The 19,766-nt window shown below is 41.5% G+C and overlaps 1 protein-coding gene across 1 annotated transcript in view; it reads left to right on the top strand.

Moving 5' to 3' along the window:
- SNX13 (sorting nexin 13) overlaps positions 1-19,766 on the top strand; it is a 128,914-nt gene that overhangs the window by 69,585 nt on the left and 39,563 nt on the right. The window contains exons 12-14 of the mRNA XM_075827299.1: positions 8,786-8,885; positions 17,341-17,534; positions 18,427-18,531. Of these exons, the coding sequence (XP_075683414.1) occupies positions 8,786-8,885; positions 17,341-17,534; positions 18,427-18,531 (399 nt within the window). The remainder of the gene's footprint in view (positions 1-8,785; positions 8,886-17,340; positions 17,535-18,426; positions 18,532-19,766) is intronic.

Raw genomic sequence — 19,766 nt, 5'->3', positions numbered from 1 at the left:
TAAAATAAAAAAAAGCAATAATAATGGGGATTGTTCAGGATTAGATTAACCCCTTCACGACCACCCCACGTAGATTAACGGGTTGCAAAGCTGGTCGTTGTGCCTGCAGCCCGTTAATCCACGTGTGCTCCTAACAGAGCACACAGACGCTCCCCGCAGCCCGGCATCTCCCAGTACAGGCTGCTACTAGCAGCCTTAGTACTGGGGCAAAACATCGGGTCGGATCACAGCGGTGATCCGAACCGATTAACCCCTTAATTGCGGCAGTCAATAGTGACTGCCGCATTTAAGTTGTTATAGCAACATCGGCACCCCGCTACGCGATTGCGGGGGCCGATTGTTGCGGGGGGGCGATTGGTATGGCAACCGGAAGCCTAACAAAGGCTTCCTATCTGCCATTACGTTAGCCAATTAGGCCCCGCCCGGAGGCGGAGCCTGATCGGGCCTGCTGTCAGTGAACAACTGACAGTTCTAATACATTGCACTACATGGGTAGTGCAATCTATTAGAACATCAAACAAACAGTTGGACCTTCAAGTTCCCTAGTGGGACTAAAGAAAAGTGTAAAAAAAGTAAAAATAAAAGTTTTAAAAATACAATAAAAGTTTCAAATAATAACACAAAACACAATCGCCCTTTTTCCTTTATCAAGTCATTTATTATTGAAAAAATAATAATAAAGCCATACATATTTGGTATCGCTGCGACCGTAACGACCTAAACGATAAAAATATAATGTTATTTATTCCGCACAGTGAACGCCGTAAAAAAATAAAATAAAAAATACTGACATAATTGCTATTTTTTGGTCACTTTGTCTTCCAAAAATTGAAATAAAAAGTGATCAAAAAGTCGCATGTACCCAAAAATGGTACATATAAAAACTATAACTCGTCTCGCTAAAAATAAGCCCTCATACAGCTCCGTCAACGAAAAAATTAAAACCATTATGGCTCTCACAACATGGCGACAGAAAAAATCCATTCTCTTTACAAAAGTTATTTTATTGTGCAAAAAGTTGTAAAATATAAAAAAGTTCTATAAATTATGTATCGTCGGAATCGGACCGACCCGCAGAATAAAGCTAACATGTAATTTATAACGCGTGTTGAGCGCTGTATAAAAAGAATTAAAAAATAATGTCAGAATTGCTGTTTTTTGGGCACATTACCTCCCAAAAAAAAAAGGATAACGTGATCAAAAAGTCACATGTACCCCAAAATGGTACCAATAAAAACTACAGCTCGTCCCGCAAAAAAAACAGCCCTCATACCACTACGTCTATGAAAAAATAAAATTAGTTAAGGCTCCAATAAGCCAGGAAATAAAAATATGCAGATGTGCCGGCCCGAGGGGAACGTTTCTTCTGTTTCAAGTGGCGAATTATCAAGGCCCCTAAAATTAGGGAACCAGGAAGGGGACGGCCCAAACATATCTGCTGGAAGCAACGGTGCCCGTATTATACCAGGAAAACACTTCTCAGCAAAATTCCTCAAACTGCAAAGGTGCGGAGTGTGGACCAAAAGGGGATAAGAAAGGACACAGTTTATCAGTGCGACACCGGCCTGTGCAGAAAGTATTGTGTCACAGTGTAACACACATCTATGGATTATTTTATTGTTTTTGTTTACCCCACTATACCACCTGACTATGCCCCTTATATACTCCGCCCGGCTTACATGTACCCGCACATTATAAACGGAAACACCAGTAAGACTCAATACAAAACTACTACAAGCAAAATCCACGCTCCAAAAGCCAAATGGCGCTACCTCCCTTCTGAACCCTACAGTGTGCCCAAACAGCAGTTTACTTCCACATATATGGCATCACCATACCCGTGAGAACCCTTTTAACAATTTTTGGAGTGTGTGTCTCCAGTGGCACAAGCTGGGCGCCACATATTGGCATATCTATAGAAAAAATCCCATTTTCACTCTGCAACATCGAGTGCACACCAATTTCTGCCAATCAGTGTTAATATGCTCACTACACCCTTAAGTGAATACCTTGAGGGGTGTAGTTTCCAAAATGGGGTCACTTCTGGTGGGGATCCACTGTTTTGGTCCCACAGGGACTTTGCAAATGGGACATAGCGCCCAGAAACCAATCCAGCAAAATCTGTACTCCAAAAGCCAAATGGCGCTCCTTCCCTTCTGAGCCCTACTCTGTGCCCAAACAGCAGTTTATGACCACATATGTGGTATTGCCGTACACAGGAGAAGTTGCTTTACAAGTGTTGTGGTGCTTTTTTTCATTTATTTGTTGAGAAAATGAAACATTTTCAGCTAAAACTACGTCTTATTGAAGAAAAAGGATTTTTTTTAATTTTCGCTGCCCAATTCTAATAAAATCTATGAAACACCTGTGGGGTCAAAATGCTCACTACACCCCTAGATGAATTCCTCAAGGGGTGTAGTTTTGTGAATGGAATCACTTTTGGGGAGTTTCAACTGTACTGACACCTTAGGAGCTTTGCAAAAGTGACATGGTGTCAAGAAACCAATCCAGCAAAATCTGTGCTCCAAAAGCCAAATGGCGCTCCTTCTCTTCTGATCCTTGCCGTGTGCACAAACAGCAGTTTATGACCACAAATGGGGTATGTCCGTAATCCAGAGAAGTTGCTTTACAAATGTTTTTTTTTTTATTCCTTTATTTGATGAAAAAATGAAAAATTTTGAGCTAAAGCTACGTCTTATTGGAAAAAAAGGATTTTTTTTTTTTTCACTGCCCAATTCTAATAAAATCTATGAAACCCCTATGGGTTCAAAATGCTCACTACACCCCTAGATGGATTCTTCAAGGGGTGTAGTTTCCTAAATGGAGTCACTTTTTTTGTGTTTTCACTGTTTTGGTCCCTTAGGGGCTTTGCAAATGCAACGTGGTCTCCGCAAACCATTCCTGCTAAATTTGAGCTGCAAAAGCCAAATGGCGCACTTTCCCTTCTAAGCCCTGCCGTGTGTCCAAACAACCGTTTATGACCGCATGTGGGGTATTGTTTTACTCGGGAGAAATTTCTTTACAAATGTAGTGGTGCATTTTCTCCTTAGTCCTTGTGGAAATTAGAAAAAATTTCATTTTCACGGCCTACTTCCAATAATTTCTCCAAAAAACCTGTGGGGTCAAAATGCTCACTATACCCCTAGATAATTTCCTCAAGGGGTATAGTTTCCGAAATGGGGTCACTTTTGGGGGATTTCCACTGTTTTGGCGCCACAAGAGCCTTTCAGACCCGACATGGTGCCTAAAATATTTTCTAATAAAAAAGGAGGCCCCAAACTTTCTAAAAACTGCAGAATCTGGGCAATAGATATTGAGTTGCGTTTCTCTGGTAAAACTTTCTGTGTTACAAAAAAAATAGATGAAAAAATTTAATTTCTGCAAAAAAAAAAAGAAATTTGAAAATTTCACATCTACTTTGCCTTAATTCCTGTGAAACATATAAAGGGTTAAGAAACGTTCTAAATGCTGTTTTGAATACTTTGAGGGGTGAAGTTTTTAAAATGGGGTGACTTATCGAGGGTTTCTAATATATAAGGCCCTAAAATCCACTTCACAACTGAACTGGCCCCTGTAAAAATAGCCTTTTGACATTTTCTTGAAAATGTGAGAAATTGCTGCTAAAGTTCTATGCCTTGTGATGTCATAGAAAAATAAAAGGATGTTCAAAAAACAATGCCAATCTAAAGTAGACATATGGGTGATGTTAATTAGCAACAATTTTGTGTGGTATTTCCATCTGTCTTACATGCAGATACATATAAATTTAGAAAAATGCTAATTTTTGCAATTTTTCGCAAAATTTTGGTGTTTTTCACAATTAAATACTTAATGTATCGAGCAAATTTTGCCAGTAACACAAAGTCCAATGTGTCACGAGAAAACAATCTCAGAATCGCTTGGATAGGTAAAAGCATTCCGAAGTTATTACCAATAAAGTGAAACGTGTCAGATTTGAAAAAATTGGCTGCGTCCTGAAGGCCAAAACAGGCTGTGTCCTGAAGGGGTTAAAGGGGCTGCTCTTTTTCCCAGAAGCAGCGCCACTCTGGTCTATGAACGGTCTAGTACAGATCATCCCCATTGAGATGCTGCATTACCAGACACTACCTATGGACAAGAGTTCTGCTGTTTCTCGAGGGGGGAAAAAACCGCAGACCTTTTTTTCTAATCCTGGACAACACCTTCTATATCGGCCGAGCTCATACTAACCGTTTCCCATTCCTCCCATCCATCCCCCTTCCTCCCAGCGGTGGCATGCTCTATCCCTGCCAAAAATGCATGTAAAAAGCATGGGGGTAGTTTCGTTAAAACAAGGAAAAACCAGTATGCAGCTTTGCACTACATCACTACTGCCAAGTGTGAATGTAACCATACAGTGCACCTGTATAGCTATGCCATATTTACTAAACAATATTTTTCCCTGCATTTAAATTTTTTCTGCTATACCTTCCTTCTATTCTACCTATATATTATCTTGATCATAAGGTTGCATTTTTTTTTTATAATTGGACTTCTACTATTGTTTTTGTATGGTCACCACTTCAATGGGTTTTCCAGAACATTTAAAAACAGGCTCCAGGCAGGGTATGTGCGGAAATAACCAAATAAGTAATGCTCACCTGGCAAACCCCCCCCCCCCCCCCCACTGTCGCCCCGTTCTGTTAAATAAGTTCTCTGGCAATTCCCCCCCCCCCACCCGTTTCAAAATGTGATGATGTGAAAGTTAGGGTCACATTAGCCGCACTACCCAAATCCTACAGCGTCTGGCTCTCAATGTAAGTCTATGGAACTCACATTGAGGCTTTCATAGGCTTGTATTGAAAGACTGTTTTCCGGTTCCTAAATCAGACGCTGTAGGATTCAGGGAGTACTTCTTTAACCCCTTAGTGACCACTAATACGCCTTTTTACGTGATTCACTACTGGGCTTTAGGCTAGGCTGACGCCTTTTCACGTCAGCCTAGTCTAAGTCCTGCACGGGTCTCCCGTGCAGGCAGGAGCCGGGGCTCTGCTGTCTGATGACAGCTGAGCTCCTGCTCCAACGCCCGCGATCGAAGTTTACTTCGATCGCGGCCGTTTAACCCGTTAAATGCCGCCGTCAATAGCGACCGCGGCATTTAACTTTGTTTACAGAGGGAGTGCGCTCCCTCTGTCACCCATCGGCGGCCCGCGAATGCAATCGCGGGTCTCCGATGGGGTGTCATGGCAGCCGGGGGACTGACAAAAGCCCCCAGGTCTGCCCTGGACATATATATGCCTGTTAGGACGCGCCGGAGGCACGTCCTAACAGATTGCCTGTCAGATTTACACTGACAGGCAATAATGCTCTGGTATACGAAGTATACCAGAGCATTATAGCAGCGATCGGAACATCGCACAGTAAAGTCCCCTAGTGGGACTAATAAAATAAATAATAAATGTGAAATAAAGATTATTAATAAAGTACAGTAAAAAAATAAATCCATTTTTTTCCATAAAAAGTGGTTTTATTTAGTAAAAGTGTAAAAAAAGTACACATATGTGGTATCGCCGCGACCGTAATGACTCCATTAATAAAGTTAATATGTAATTTAAACCGCAAAGTGAACACCGTAAAAAAAAAACGCCAAAAACTATGGCGAAATTGCAATTTTTTTCCATTGCCCCCCAAAAAAGTCATAATAAAAATGAATCAATAAGTCCCATGTACCCCAAAACAGTACCATTCAAAACTACGTGTTGTCCCGCAGAAAACAAGCCCAAAAAATCACTACATTGATGGAAAAATAAAAAAATTACGGCTCTTGGAAAGCGACGATGCAAAACCAAATAATTTTAGTTCAAAAGTGTTTTTATTGTGCAAAAGTCGTAAAACATAAAAAAACCTCCACATATGTGGTATCGCCGTAATCGTACCGACCCATAGAATAAGGTCACATGTTAATTACGTCGCACAGTGAACGGCGTCAATTTAAAAACGCATAGAACAATGGCGGAATTTCAGGTTTTTTTATAATCCCCCCCCCAAAAAGGTTAATAAAAGTTAATATAAAAATTATATGTACCCAAAAATGGTGCCATTAAAAAGCACAACTAATCCCGCAAAAAACAAGTCCTCATACAGCTATGTAGACGAAAAAATAAAAACGTTATAGCTCTTTGAATGCGACTATAGAAAAACGAATAAAATAGCTTGGTCATTAAGGCCTAAAATGGGCTGGTCACTAAGGGGTTAACTTTGACAGGAAGTGACGATGTCGCGTTCCATCCATGTGACCACTGCAGTTAATTACTGGCCTCAGCGATGACCCTGCGTTCCTGCCAGCATCACCACTGAGACCAGTGTTAGGCTGCATAGGTCACATGGATGGTACGGAACGTCATCATTTCCTGTCAAAGTTAAGACTGGCGGGGATCACTGGAGCGGAGGGGATTTACCAGATGAGTGTTACTTTTTGTTAGAACATTCCCTGTAGGCAGCCAGTCTTTTAAATGTCCCGGACAACCCCTATAATATGATTATTAGATTGTTTCTATGGTAACACCGTTAATATTAAATGTCTCTAAAGAGTTGGCCGACACATTAAAAGATGACCTTCTTTTCTCCGAACACATTAACACAAAGTGCGTTGTGGCTTATGTAAGCATCTGAAACCTAACCCTCATGACCGCTGTTTATTTAGGCATTATAGGTGCTGACATGTAGCTGGAAGTCTCTGTACTGATGTGTTTTCTCGTAGGGGAAAGTTAAGTCTTCTGTATGTGGCTTACTGGGGAAATGAATTCTAAAACTTTAAACATTGATGACCTATCCATTCATTTTTATCGGTGGGGTATGAGAACCCGGTCAGCACAATGAAGCAACACTCATACTGGGGAAGGGGTTGTGGTGGGAAGTTGCTTTAGTTTAAAAATGTCAAAAATCTTAATTGATAGGCTGTCAATGTTCAAATTCCAGGAAACCCCTTTAAAGGGAACCGGTCACCAGCATTTCACCTATTGAACGCTACTCTCCCCTCGCTGGCCACTGCTGTCAAGAGTTAATTGCCGATATCCCCTCTCCTAAACTCCTCCTCCAACCGTAAATAACGGTCAGCAAACATTTTGCGCCATTTATGGTAATCTGCGGGTCTCGTTCGCTCCTCTTCTTATGCCCGTCCTGAATGCCGAAATCTCGTCTGAGATAGCGCGCATGCGCCCGTCATATACGGTCCTATAGCCTTCCCTGATTCGCCCGGGCCTCAAATCTATTTACTGCGCATGTGATGTCCCGTTGTGCGCACACAACAGAACAGGACATCGATGCACAAGTTGCGGAATTTTCTGTGTGTGCTGGTGGGAGGCAAGGGGCTGTCAATCAAAAGTAAGGAGGTATGTTTTTCTGGCAACACATTGCCTTTAACCCTGTTTGTTTTTTTTAAATTAAACATTTAGTGTGTGGGTGATTAAACATTGTTCAAATTTTTTTTATTTTTTTCACGAGTCAGGAAATATTATAAATTAATTCTAATTTAGAATACTTCCCATTTCTGGTCACTAGATGGAGCTATTCCCAAAATTGCAGCAATGCAAAATTGGGTAAAAAGCCCTCGCTCTAGTGAGCTCTCAGCATCCCCCCCTCCTTTATCCTGGCTAGTGCCGGGATAAACGAGGGGTTTGAACGGTGTAACCTCCTACACTGTGTGTCGCCATTTTTTGAGCTAACACACAGTGTAGTAGGTTTACATACAGTAGTAAACACACACAAACACGAACATACATTGAAATCTCTTACCTGCTCCTGCCGCCGCGGCTCCCTCCGGCCCGTCCGCTCCGTCTGCTGCCGCTGGTCCAAGTGCACAAGTCCGGAAGCCGCGACCGGAAGTAGTAATATTACTGTCCGGCCGCGACTTCCGGTCCACAGGAAAATGGCGCCGGACGGCGCCAATTTCAAATTGGACTGTGTGGGAGCGGCGCATGCGCAATTCCCACACAGACGCCGTACACACAAGTGAATGGGACGGGAGCCGTTCGCAGTCCCTATGGGACTGTGGCTGCCGTATTCCATGTCTGTATGTGTCGTTAATCGACACACACAGAAATGGAACAAAAAATGGCAGCCCCCATAGGGAAGAAAAAGTGTAAAAATAAGAAAAAGTAAAACACAAACACACAAATATAAACGTTTTTAATAAAGCACTAACATCTTTAACATATAAAAAAATAATTTGTGATGACACTGTTCCTTTAAGTCGGAAAGACTTGAGGGATGAAGATCTGACTCTTCAAACTAAGATATGACTCTTATGCTCATTAGCATACCGTGCGGGAACACTAAAAAACTGAATACTAACCGATGCCTGTACAGAGCTACTTAGAAGATAATTGTAGGTTACATAAAAATGATTTTTCAGCCAGTTCCACCAGGTATTGCTGGTTTAATAGGTGAAATGCTGGTGACCGGTTCTCTTTAATGATTTCTTTATGGGACAATCCACCAGAAGAAACAGGTTCCTTTCAACAACCATTTGAAAGCCATTTAGATTCCTGAAAAGTAAAGCCTAAAATGTCGACTCGTTGTGAGCAGGAAATCATTATGGCGGATAGGCTTAGAATTTCATATAAAGGCCTGGCCCAAGTCTTTAAACATCCTGCGCCCCGGTTGACTAACATTCCTTCATGTGTTGTCGTCATTGCTCCTGCAACATGTTTCTGTGTAGACATTACACTAAACCATGTCTGCTCTTTCTGCGTACCTTTAGAGACCATGATTAGAGATTTGTGTAAATATCCTGGAAACATCAAATCACGCTGCACATCTCTTACAGGAAATTGATACTGTGAAGTTGGCTGCAAACTTTGGAAAACTTTGCACAGTCCCGCTGGACAGAATTCTCATACACAATGTTGCACTACAGTTTTTTATGGGTGAGTCAAAACCAATTATATAATTTTGCTTTTTTACCATATCACTTTTAAAAAAGCGGTTTAATCTATACCTAATAAAGGGGTTACTTGGGTTTCTTATGCTGATTGTAGAAGTAAGGCTCTCTTTACGTTCTATGATTTATTTATTTTTTTAAGTTCCCTTGGCTGTTGCAATTTTTTTTGCAAAACAAGCACTTCACATATACAATAGATTAGTGCGTATTTACACGGTCATTTTATTTATTAACCCCTTAATGATAGCCTTTTTTAGGCCTTAATGACAAAGCCAGTGATTTATTCAGTTTCCAAATCATACGTGATTTATTTCATTTATTGCCAAGCTCCATTACAATAATATCATTCAGGAGGGGTGTAGGCTTTGATTTCAGCCAATCATCTACAATATGATAATGACTGTGATTCAGCCAATGAGAATATTTCAATGCATTATGATTCCTCACCCCTCAGGTTCCCTGTCCTTTGTCACATGGGGAAGACACCGTGTGTCTACTTCTTATCTCACTAGAGAATGGAGACTGCAGATAAGATGGCCCAACATTAAAGAGGCTCTGTCCCCACATTATAAGTGCCCTATGTCCTACATAAGGAGATGGGCGCTGTAATGTAGGTGACAGTAATGCTTTTTATTTAAAAAAACGATCTATTTTCACAACGTTAGGAGCGATTTTGGTTTATGCCAATGAGCTTTCTTAATGCCCAAGTGGGCGTATTTTTACTTTCGACCAAGTGGGCGTTGTACAGAGGAGTGCATGACGCTGACCAATCGGCATCATGCACTCCTCTCCATTCATTTAGACAGCAGAATCGCGTTCTTACTAGAACATGATCTGCAGACACATACACAGCGATTCTGCTTGATTAACATTAATCCAGTGTCCTGATAATGAATACACATGACCTCCAGCCTGGACGTCATGTGTATTCAGAATCCTGACACTTCTGACTCTTTTCTGTGAGATTTACAGCAAGGGAAACGAAATCTCGTTTACCTCCGTAACCTCGCGAGATTTCGTATCCGTTGCTGGAATCTCACAGAAAAGATTCAGAAGTGTCAGTATTCTGCATACACATGACGTTACTGTTATCTACGTTGCAGCGCCGATCACATGCAATAGGAGATAGGGATTTGATAATCTGGTGACAGAGCCTCTTTAAATCATTTAAACAGAGCCCTTCTCAAGGCTGACCCCCCTCCCTTATGGTAAACAATGTCATTCTCCATTCTTCCAAGGATAATTGATCTGCTCCTTACAAGAATAATAAAACATTCAATTCAAGAACACATAACATAGAATTGCTTCAGGACTGCTGCTGAATTAATATATTACTTATTAATCTCAAGATGGCTCCTTCAGGCCAAAAGGTGGATTCCAACGATTCAAAATGGAGTCCATGCGTTATCTTTTAAACATATTCTAACCACTTTCACAACACTGTTGAGCACTTCTGTTTTAGTAAATGGACATTAATCGTCCAAAAGATGTTACTAGTGCATGGGATTACTTTCGTCAATCGTTTTATATTCATTTATTTTGTCTTATACTTTGTTTTCTTCCTGAAAACAATCCTCAGGACTGCCCCCCCCCCCATCCTCTCAACAGCAGCAAAAGATGTTCGTGTCCCTTTAATAAGAATGTATCCGGCTGCCTGCGCTGTTTTGTATGTAGGATTAAAAGGAAACTACTATAAAGTCATTGTGGACAATGATTTAATTCCAGCAATACTACCAGCTTCTCTGATATACTGCTGGTCTCTGCAGACCTGAAATTACCCTTTACATATTGTTCCTAGCTGTGAAATCCTTTCAGGATCAGTCAATATTTGTAGTGTCTGATCCTCCTCGTGTGGTGTGCGTTACATTACTAGAGGAGTAAAACAAACCAATCACGTAGAATGGATTTATATTGCATGGATGGGAGATTTGAGCTGTATATTCACGTTTAACCCTTTCATGACCAAGGGTCATTGATGCCCCTGTATCCAGGTCAAATTTTCCATTTCTGATGTGCACTTCTTTAAATGATTAATATTTTTTGCAACCGCTTTGAATATCACAACTATTTTTACTTTGTTTTTTACAAGACTTATGAGGCTTTTATTTTCTAGATTTGTTAAATTAATTCCAAGTTTGTAATTTTTATTAGGAGCAGACAAATCACTAAAAATGTGAAAAACAAATTTTTTGTTTTTTTATCGTTGGGCTGGATTCACACGACCTATTTGCAGACGTAATGGAGGCGTTTTACGCCTCGAATTACGCCTGCAAAAACGCCTCCAATACGTCGGCAAACATCTGCCCATTACTTTCAATGGGCTTTACGATGTTCTGTGCCGACGACCTGTCATTTACATGTCGCTGTCAAAAGACGGCGCGTAAAATAACAGCCTCGTCAAAAGAAGTGCAGGACACTTCTTGGGACGTTATTGCAGCTCTGCTGTAACAATTAGTCGTTTCACATGACATGAAAAAAAGGGTAGTTAACAACGGATCAATTGTCAGTTTTTCATTGCTATTTTGCATCAGTGTTTCTCAAAATTTATATCCACTTCCCGGCCATCTGACCGTTTTTAACCGCCATTTGCAATCCGTTTTTCATGGATGATAAAAAATACATTTTTTATTTTAGTGTTTTTTTTTTTTGGTCCCAGCCAGCTGAAAACACTTTAGTGCCCATGTAGATAGTGCCATATTGTCCACTGTAAATAGTGCTACAGTTCCCACATAGTGCCACACACAGTGCCCATGTAGATAGTGCCACGGTGTCCCCTGTAGGTAGTGCCCACATAATGCCACAGTGCCTATGTAGATAGTGCCAGCCCCTGCAGATCGTGCCCAACCTGTTTTAGATGGCACACTCACCCCCCCCTGTAAATGGCACCCCCTTCTTGTAGATGGCACCACTGTAGTGCCCTGTAGTAGCAGAATCCCACTGGCTGAGGATTCCGCTCCTAGAGGGAGCCCCTGATATACCTGTCTATATATGGACAGTGGCATCAGAGGCTCGATCTGAGTGGAATCCCCTGCCAGAGCATAGGCAGCACACTGGTTGGGGATTCTGCCCCAGGAGTAGTCCCTGACATTACTGTCCAAATATGGATAGTGATGCCAGGGGCTTCTCCATTAGCGGAAACCCTGGCCAGAGTGTCGTCCGGGGATTCCACTCCTAGGGAGAGCCCCTGATGTCACTGTCCAAATATGGACAAAGACATTAGGGGCTACTGCTAGAGCGGAATCCCCAGCCAGAGCGATCTGACCAGGGATTCCGCTCCTAGAGGGACCCTAGGTTGCACTATCTGCAGGGGGGGGGGGATACTACAGGGGGGTGGAGAGACTCTCCCGTGAGAGTGTAGCGCTGCAACACGCCATGAGTAAGGACAAGTGATTTGTCTGAAATGCGTAGGCCTGCTATCTGATGCATCCAGCCCTTTGTATATGGACATCTTAATATATTCGGAATAAAGTTGGAATATTACTTTCTTTTAAACCCAGCGCTGGATCAAGTTTCTCTTTTTCTGCTCTGCAGCGCTGCTTACACTGAAGCAGCACTGCACTCATTAAACCCTGTTCCAGGCTGCCAACGTTTATATACGTGACAACTGCATGGGGCATCGGCAATTGGAACGTATATAGCCATATGGCAGTCGAGATGGGGTTAAAGATTTATCGCTTCTAAACATACTACATATTTTTCTAAATGCTTAGGCCTCATGCACACAGCATGCCCGTAATCACGTCCCGCGATTGAGGGCACTGCCAGCCTCCGCGGGTCGCAGCCTGCATTTTCGGGCCGTGCTCCCATAAAAAGTATGGGAGCACGGCCCGTATAATTCCCGGCACAGACACCTACCCGTAGCGATACGGAAAGGTGTACGCGGCCAATAGAACTCAATAGGTCCATAATTGCGAACCGTATAATGGTCTGCAATTACGTCGTTTTTTGTTTTTTTGGTCGTGTGCATGGGGCCTAAGACATTTATAGTTGGTAATGTCAATGTATGAAATAGGTATTCATCAAAGGTATTCATCAAATTTCCTGGGTCTGTGTGGCCTAAGGAGAATTGTTAAGTTATGGAAATATTTTGGTTCTTAAAAGTGAGATTCCACAAATCGATGAAGTTGAGAAGTAACGTCTTTACTTATAAGATGTATTGTGCTGTATCTTGTGTGGAGCAGTATATGGTAGAGTTGTCCCAAGGGAACATATTTGGTGACACTATTAATTATGGAGATTGTAACTTGCTGCATATCTATGAAGCCATATTATATTTAATGCACTTCAAATACATTTAAAGATCGATTCCCTCCAGTATTGATCCTTTGTGTAGGGCATTTGTACCCTTAGAAACTATATTAATCTATTAACCCTTTCCCGCCGCAGTCATTTTTCGGATTTCCACTTTAGTTTTTTTTTTCCCCACCTTCCAAAAGCCATAACTTTTTTATTTTGCCATCAGTATCGCCGTATGAGGGCTTATTTTTTGCAGGACAATTTGTAGATTTTCATGGCACCATTTATTGTACCATATAATGTAGTGGGGAAACTGGAAAACAAAATATTTGTGAGGTGGAATAGGAAAGAAACTGATTCATCAATCTTTTTTTTCTTTTTTTGGGGAGGGTTGTTTTTACAGTGTTCACCGTGCGGCAAAAACGGCATGTCCACTTTATTCTGCGGGTCAATGCGATTATGGTGATACCAAAGTTCTATAGTTTGTTTTTTTTTTTTGTTTTTTTTTTTATGTTTTACTACTTTTACAAGGAAAAAACAGATTGTTAATAATTTATCGCCACGTTCTGGGAGACATAATTTTTTACATTTTTCCGTTGATTGAGCGAAATGAGGGCTTCGTTTTTTGCGGGGCGAGCTGTCTATCGTGTTTTATTTTTTATTTTTTGGGGTTTTTTTTAATCCATTTTTGTTCCTGTTTTGTGGGACTTGGATCTCTTGCATGATATTCTGCAATACTAATGTATTGCAATATATTGTGATACTGACCCTCTCATAGGAGTACAAAGATGGCATGGCAACCAACGGCACTCCGCGATTGTGTCGTGGGGGGGACGGACGTTGCAACATTACAGGGGGCCCCCTGTTGCTAGTCATTTAAATGCCGTGGTCGCTATTGACCACGGCATTTAACATGTTAAACCAGCGGGATCCCGCTCATTACACTGAAGTGTCGGCTGTAACACAAAGCTCATTCTATGGAGTGGGCTCTGCCTGTGAGCCCGCTCGATATTCCCTCACCCGACGCGCGCCGTGTATATATGGCAGATGTCGGGAAGAGGTTAAATAATTATTTTTTTTAATTTTATAATATTTATCCACATTAACAATGACATCACCGTTGGGCCCTGTTTGGAGACAACAGGTTTGTTAAGAATAAAACAAAAGACAGTACAATACATGTGAATGGTGTTTTAAGTCATGACGTGTTACATATATAACTGAAGGACCATTCAATAAAGGAGTTGGGAAAAAAAAGTTGAGTGCGATTAAAAATGATAAATGCAAATCTGATTTACTGTATAGTGCTGACACAACTCGTTCTAATGAGGAAGTCGCTCCCTTCCCCCCATAACTATTATAATCTGATTATTGCACAGATCTGATCATCACTTAAACACCAACATATGTAGTTCTTATCTCTAGCACCAATTAGCCATGACAGAAATATACTTGTTTTCAGTATAATACAGAATCAGTTGAGCAATTCTCAAGAGCGGAGTATTATTTCTATTTAAGTGTCATTGGCTAAAGCAATCCAAAACTGGATTTGCTCTTCCTCCATCACCTGCCTTACATTTACTGCACTGTTCCATGTAGTTTTATAGACCTGCTGTCTGGAAATGTCCAGGTGTCCATATAGAAGCTTAGTCTCATCATTTTCTCGAACATTGAGAAGCCGCTAAACCTTAAACCAGATAGTTGCTGCAAAAAGTTTGCCTTTTTGGGTCTTCCCAAACCCCCATCCCCAGCACTCAAATGATAGTGACAAATGCTGTCCTGGGCCTTGTCTCTCCATACCGGCTGGGGGCTACATACTGCTTCCTTCCCCACAACCATACTTTTACACCCCAACATGAGGAAAAGATTATGTTGGCTAATATGGAATGCATTTCCACAAACGATGAAATGCTGCCAGAAGTATTCATCATTATTTTCACTCTCTGTACGGGACTTTTTTATTTTTTTCCCTCTCTATTTTCAGTTTAATTCTTTGTTTCTAATAATCATTGCCGCCCATTAAGGGCTCATTCAGACTAAAGTGAATAACGTCCGTGTGCTGCGCATGGAAATCGCGCGCAGCACACGGAACCATTGATTTCAATGGGGCTGTTCACACACGCAGGAGTTTTCACGCAGCGAGAGTCCCTTGTGTGAAACTCACTGCATGTCGTATATTGGTGTGTTATCACGCACCTACGTGCCCATTGAAGTCAATGGGTGCGTGAAAACCACGCACAACACACGGATGCACATCTGTGTCTGCGGTGTGCGATTTGCGCAGCAGTTCAATTGAAAATAATAAAACTAAAAAATGTACTTTGCGAGTGCGTGAATAACACAGGCCACTAGCAAAGCACGCTGATGCATAACGCAACACACACGGACCAGATTTACGTGCGTTTTTCACGCTCGTGTGAATTTAGCCTAACCCTCCAATAAAGCCCTGGAATTGATAGACCTTCACCTATTTATAGTGGGGCACAAGTCGGTAGCCACTTACAGCTGCATTGCCGATACCACCGCACCACACAAGGGCAGTATTTTTTTGTTTTTTAAGGAACGCCTGGTTCGAAGATTTGTTCACTGACCGCTAAAATGTTCACATAGGAAAACAGATTAACATGAGAGAGGACGTGGACGGCTTAAAGCCGAAACCTATATTTCTGACTGAAGAAGCAGAAGGTGGTTAATTATATATGATGAGTTTAGGACATAATTGTCCACTTTTACGGCTTCTTTCTGGATTATATGGGAAACAAATGACCTAGAGAAAGCTTTAAAGTGAGGGGCGTCCGGCATCCTATCTCCCCTTTGGAGCGCATGCACACTGAGTGTTTAGACCTTGTTGGTGGCTATACAGAATACAACTTTGACGTATTGCTCCTTACAAACCTAAAATCGAGTCTGATCATTGCCATTTCTCTATAGATCAGGTGTTCTATAGGCATTCTGATGTTGACAATGGCATGATTTCTATGTGTATGTACGGCTTCCTCCTGATGTAACTCTTAACAACTCTCTGATTTCTAAACCACCAGTGACTTGAGATCCTCGGGCTGTGGAAGTTTCACTCACTCATACTTCAGCCTTTAGTAAGGCGCTGCTCACATATACACTTGTACATCGGATATCTAAGATATTATCTTGAGGCAGTATTGTTTTTGTCCCTCCTCCCTGAAAAAATTTTGACAAAAACAAAAAGCTATTTTTTCCAGTTGTGATAATAAACTCTTTCTGGTTGGTGCTTGTTTTGCAGCAGTTTCCACAATGTATAATAAACACTGATCAGCCATAACGTTTAAAGTACCTACCTAATAATATATGTGTAAGCAGGTGGTTCAGTCCCAGGCCAACTTCTTCCATGGTCCAGTTCTGATGCTCACGTGCACATTTTTGGTGGCGGACGGGGGTCAGCATGGACAGTCTGACCGGTCAAGCTGTGATGCAATGTGGTTTTTAACACCTTTCTATCATAGCTAGCATTACTGTTTTCAGCAGTTTGTGCTACAGTAGCTCTTCTGTAGGATTGGACCAGACGGGCCAGCTTTTACTCCCCACGCACATCACTGAGCCTTGGGTGCACATGACCCTGTGGCTGTTTTGGAGATGCTCTAACCCAGTCGTCTAGCCATTTCCGTTTGGCCCTTGTCGCTCAGATCCTTACGCTCGCCCAGTTTTCCAACTCTCTCAACACATCAATTTCTGTTTACTTGCTTCCTAATATATCCCACCCCCTGACAGGCGCCACTGCAGCAAGATATCAATGTTCTTTACTTCACCTGTGGTATTAATGTTGTGGTTGAAGTGTGTGTGTATGTATATATATATATATATATGTGTGTGTGTGTGTATCATCACCCATACTAATAAATGTACTTAGTCCAAGGATCGGGACTACTTTCTGGGCACCCAGATACAGATACAATTCCTTCCTAAAGTGAGTGCTGCTGTTTTTCTTCGTGTGTGTGTGTGTGTGTGTGTGTGTGTGTGTGTGTGTGTGTGTGTGTGTGTGTGTGTGTATATATGTATGTATGTGTGTGTGTGTGTATATATATATATATATATGTATGTGTGTGTGTGTATCATCACCCATACTAATAAATACTATGTCATTTTGCATTCTAATAATTATCATGTTTGTGTTATTTCTTGAAGGATAAATGTATGTGTCCTTTTTCTCATTAGCATTCTTGTTGCCTTAGATTTTATGCAGCAGACCGGTGGGCAAGCACATCTCTTCTTCTGGCTTACAGTGGAGGGGTACCGGGTGACTGCACAGCAACAGCTTGAGGTGCTGCGTAGCCGGCAACGTGATGGAAAACACCAAACCAACCAAACTAAGGGGCTGTTAAGGGCAGCTGCAGTTGGAGTGTTTGACCAGTACTTATCAGAAAAGGTATAAAAATGTCTGGTTTATAGTAAAAGATACAATTCCAGTTTGTAGAAACTTTTATTTACTCTGATTAATTCGTATTTGTTTGGAAACTTGGAAACCCTTTACTGTTGAGGGGTGCTTAGACAAATTCATTATTTCAGCCGTCTTCCATTAAACCAACCTCTCAGAGGAGAGACGAAATGTTTGATAGGAGCCGAAGGAATATAGGACTATGCAAAGTACTTGGTTCTAGCGATCCATGAGTGTCACAGCAACCTGACCCCCACCAATATAAAATGTAATGACAAGACAAGTAGTCTTTGAGACTCCATTATGAATGTTCTTTGCAGATGTACAGAGCCCATAATAGTTTGGCCGGCTGCCTTGCAACAGACATGGGTGACCGCTGTATGTGCAGATGAGAGTGGTCACTTCTTCTACAGAAGTGCTAGTCACATAAGTATAACAATCTATTCCCGGTCCAGCCCTATGCAGATGTAGGAGGCTCATGTGGGGGTGGAATGGCAGGAGAGACTGCGTCTCCTGAACAGGGTTTTTTAAACGGAAGGCATTAACCTATCTCTTATTATAACAAAAAAATAAGCGGAATAACTCTCTTCCCCCGATTTGTTTTATTTTATTATTGGATAACTATAATGGATGAAAGAAAATGTCTTGTATAAAGTACAAATGAAAACCGGCTACTTAAGAAACTCTTTGAGATTGGGCTTCAAAAGTTTAGAACTTGGTTGAGACTTCCACCATCACTTCCCTGTACCCAAATAACATGATAATAAATAAATAATGGGTTATGCCTGCTCTTTCTATATAGACACGTATATTCCAATTATGGGAAACTAAACTGAATATTTATATCACTATCAGCATCTCCGCTCGTTGATTTGTGTTACAGGCATCACCGAGAGTTCACATTGATGATTATTTGTTGGCAAAGCTGGAGGAGGGGGTGAACAATGAAGACCCGACGCCGGAGATCTTTGATGAGGTCCAAAAAAAGGCAAGTGTCTTAAGTTTTCTATCATGTTTAAAGAGGCTCTGTCACCACATTATAAGTGCCCTATCTTGTATAGACAAAGGAGGTAAAGAACTGGATCCAGCGCTGGAAATGAGAGCATCTGTTAAAAACAGGAAGCTTCCAAGTTTTATTTTCATACGGTTTAAAAGCGGTGAAATGTAGTAAATGCAGGTTTAGTCCAGAGTACAAAGGATGATTTGACAAAATAGGCAGTAGCCTACGCGTTTCAGACGCTTGTTGCGTCCTTAGTCATGGCTTGTTGTCATGCCAGGACTAAGGACGCAGCAAGCGTCTGAAACGCGTAGGCTACTGCCTATTTTGTCAAATCATCCTTTGTACTCTGGACTAAACCTGCATTTACTACATTTCACTGCTTTTAAACCGTATGAAAATAAAACTTGGAAGAAGCTTCCTGTTTTTAACAGATGCACTAATTTCCAGCGCTGGATCCAGTTTTTTACCTCTGTCTATGCAAATTTGTGTGCCGACACGAGGACCCGTGCGCTAACCACTATACCCGTGCGCTAACCACTATACCCGTGCGCTAACCACTATACCCGTTAGCTAACCACTATACCCGTGATAAGGTGAGCTGGAGGAACCCTCCCATCTTTTTGGCCTATCTTGTACATGATGTGATCGGCGCTGTAATGTAGATTACAGCAGTGTTTTTTTATTTAGAAAAATGATCATTTTTGACGGAGTTATGACCTATATTAGCTTTATGTTAATGACTTTCTCAATGGACAACTGAGCGTGTTTTACTTTTTGGCCAAGTGGGCGTTGTACAGAGGAGTGTATGACGCTGACCAATCAGTGACCAATCAGCATCATACACTTCTCCCCATTCATTTACACTGCACATCACGATATAGCTATATCGCTATGTGCAACCACATAAACACACTATAACGTTACTGCAGTGTCCTGACAATGAATATACATTACCTCCAGCCAGGACGTGATGTCTATTCAGAAACCTGACACTTTGCTAATACAATCCCGACACTACAGCACCGCAAGCGTAATCTCGTTTGAAATGACAGGTTACATTGTAATCTCGTGAGATTACGCTTCCTGTGCTGTAGTGTCTGGATTGTATTAGCGAAGTGTCAGGATTCTGAATACACATCCCGTCCTGGCTGGAGGTAATGTATATTCATTATCAGGACACTGCAGTAATAGTGTTAGTGTTTGTGTATGTGGCTGCAGATAGC

The sequence above is a fragment of the Rhinoderma darwinii genome, chromosome 5, assembly GCF_050947455.1.
Source record: "Rhinoderma darwinii isolate aRhiDar2 chromosome 5, aRhiDar2.hap1, whole genome shotgun sequence".
NCBI classification, from domain to species: Eukaryota; Metazoa; Chordata; class Amphibia; order Anura; family Rhinodermatidae; genus Rhinoderma; species Rhinoderma darwinii.
The sequence above is the reverse complement of the archived record's forward strand: the minus strand, read 5'-3'. Positions and strand labels throughout refer to the sequence as shown.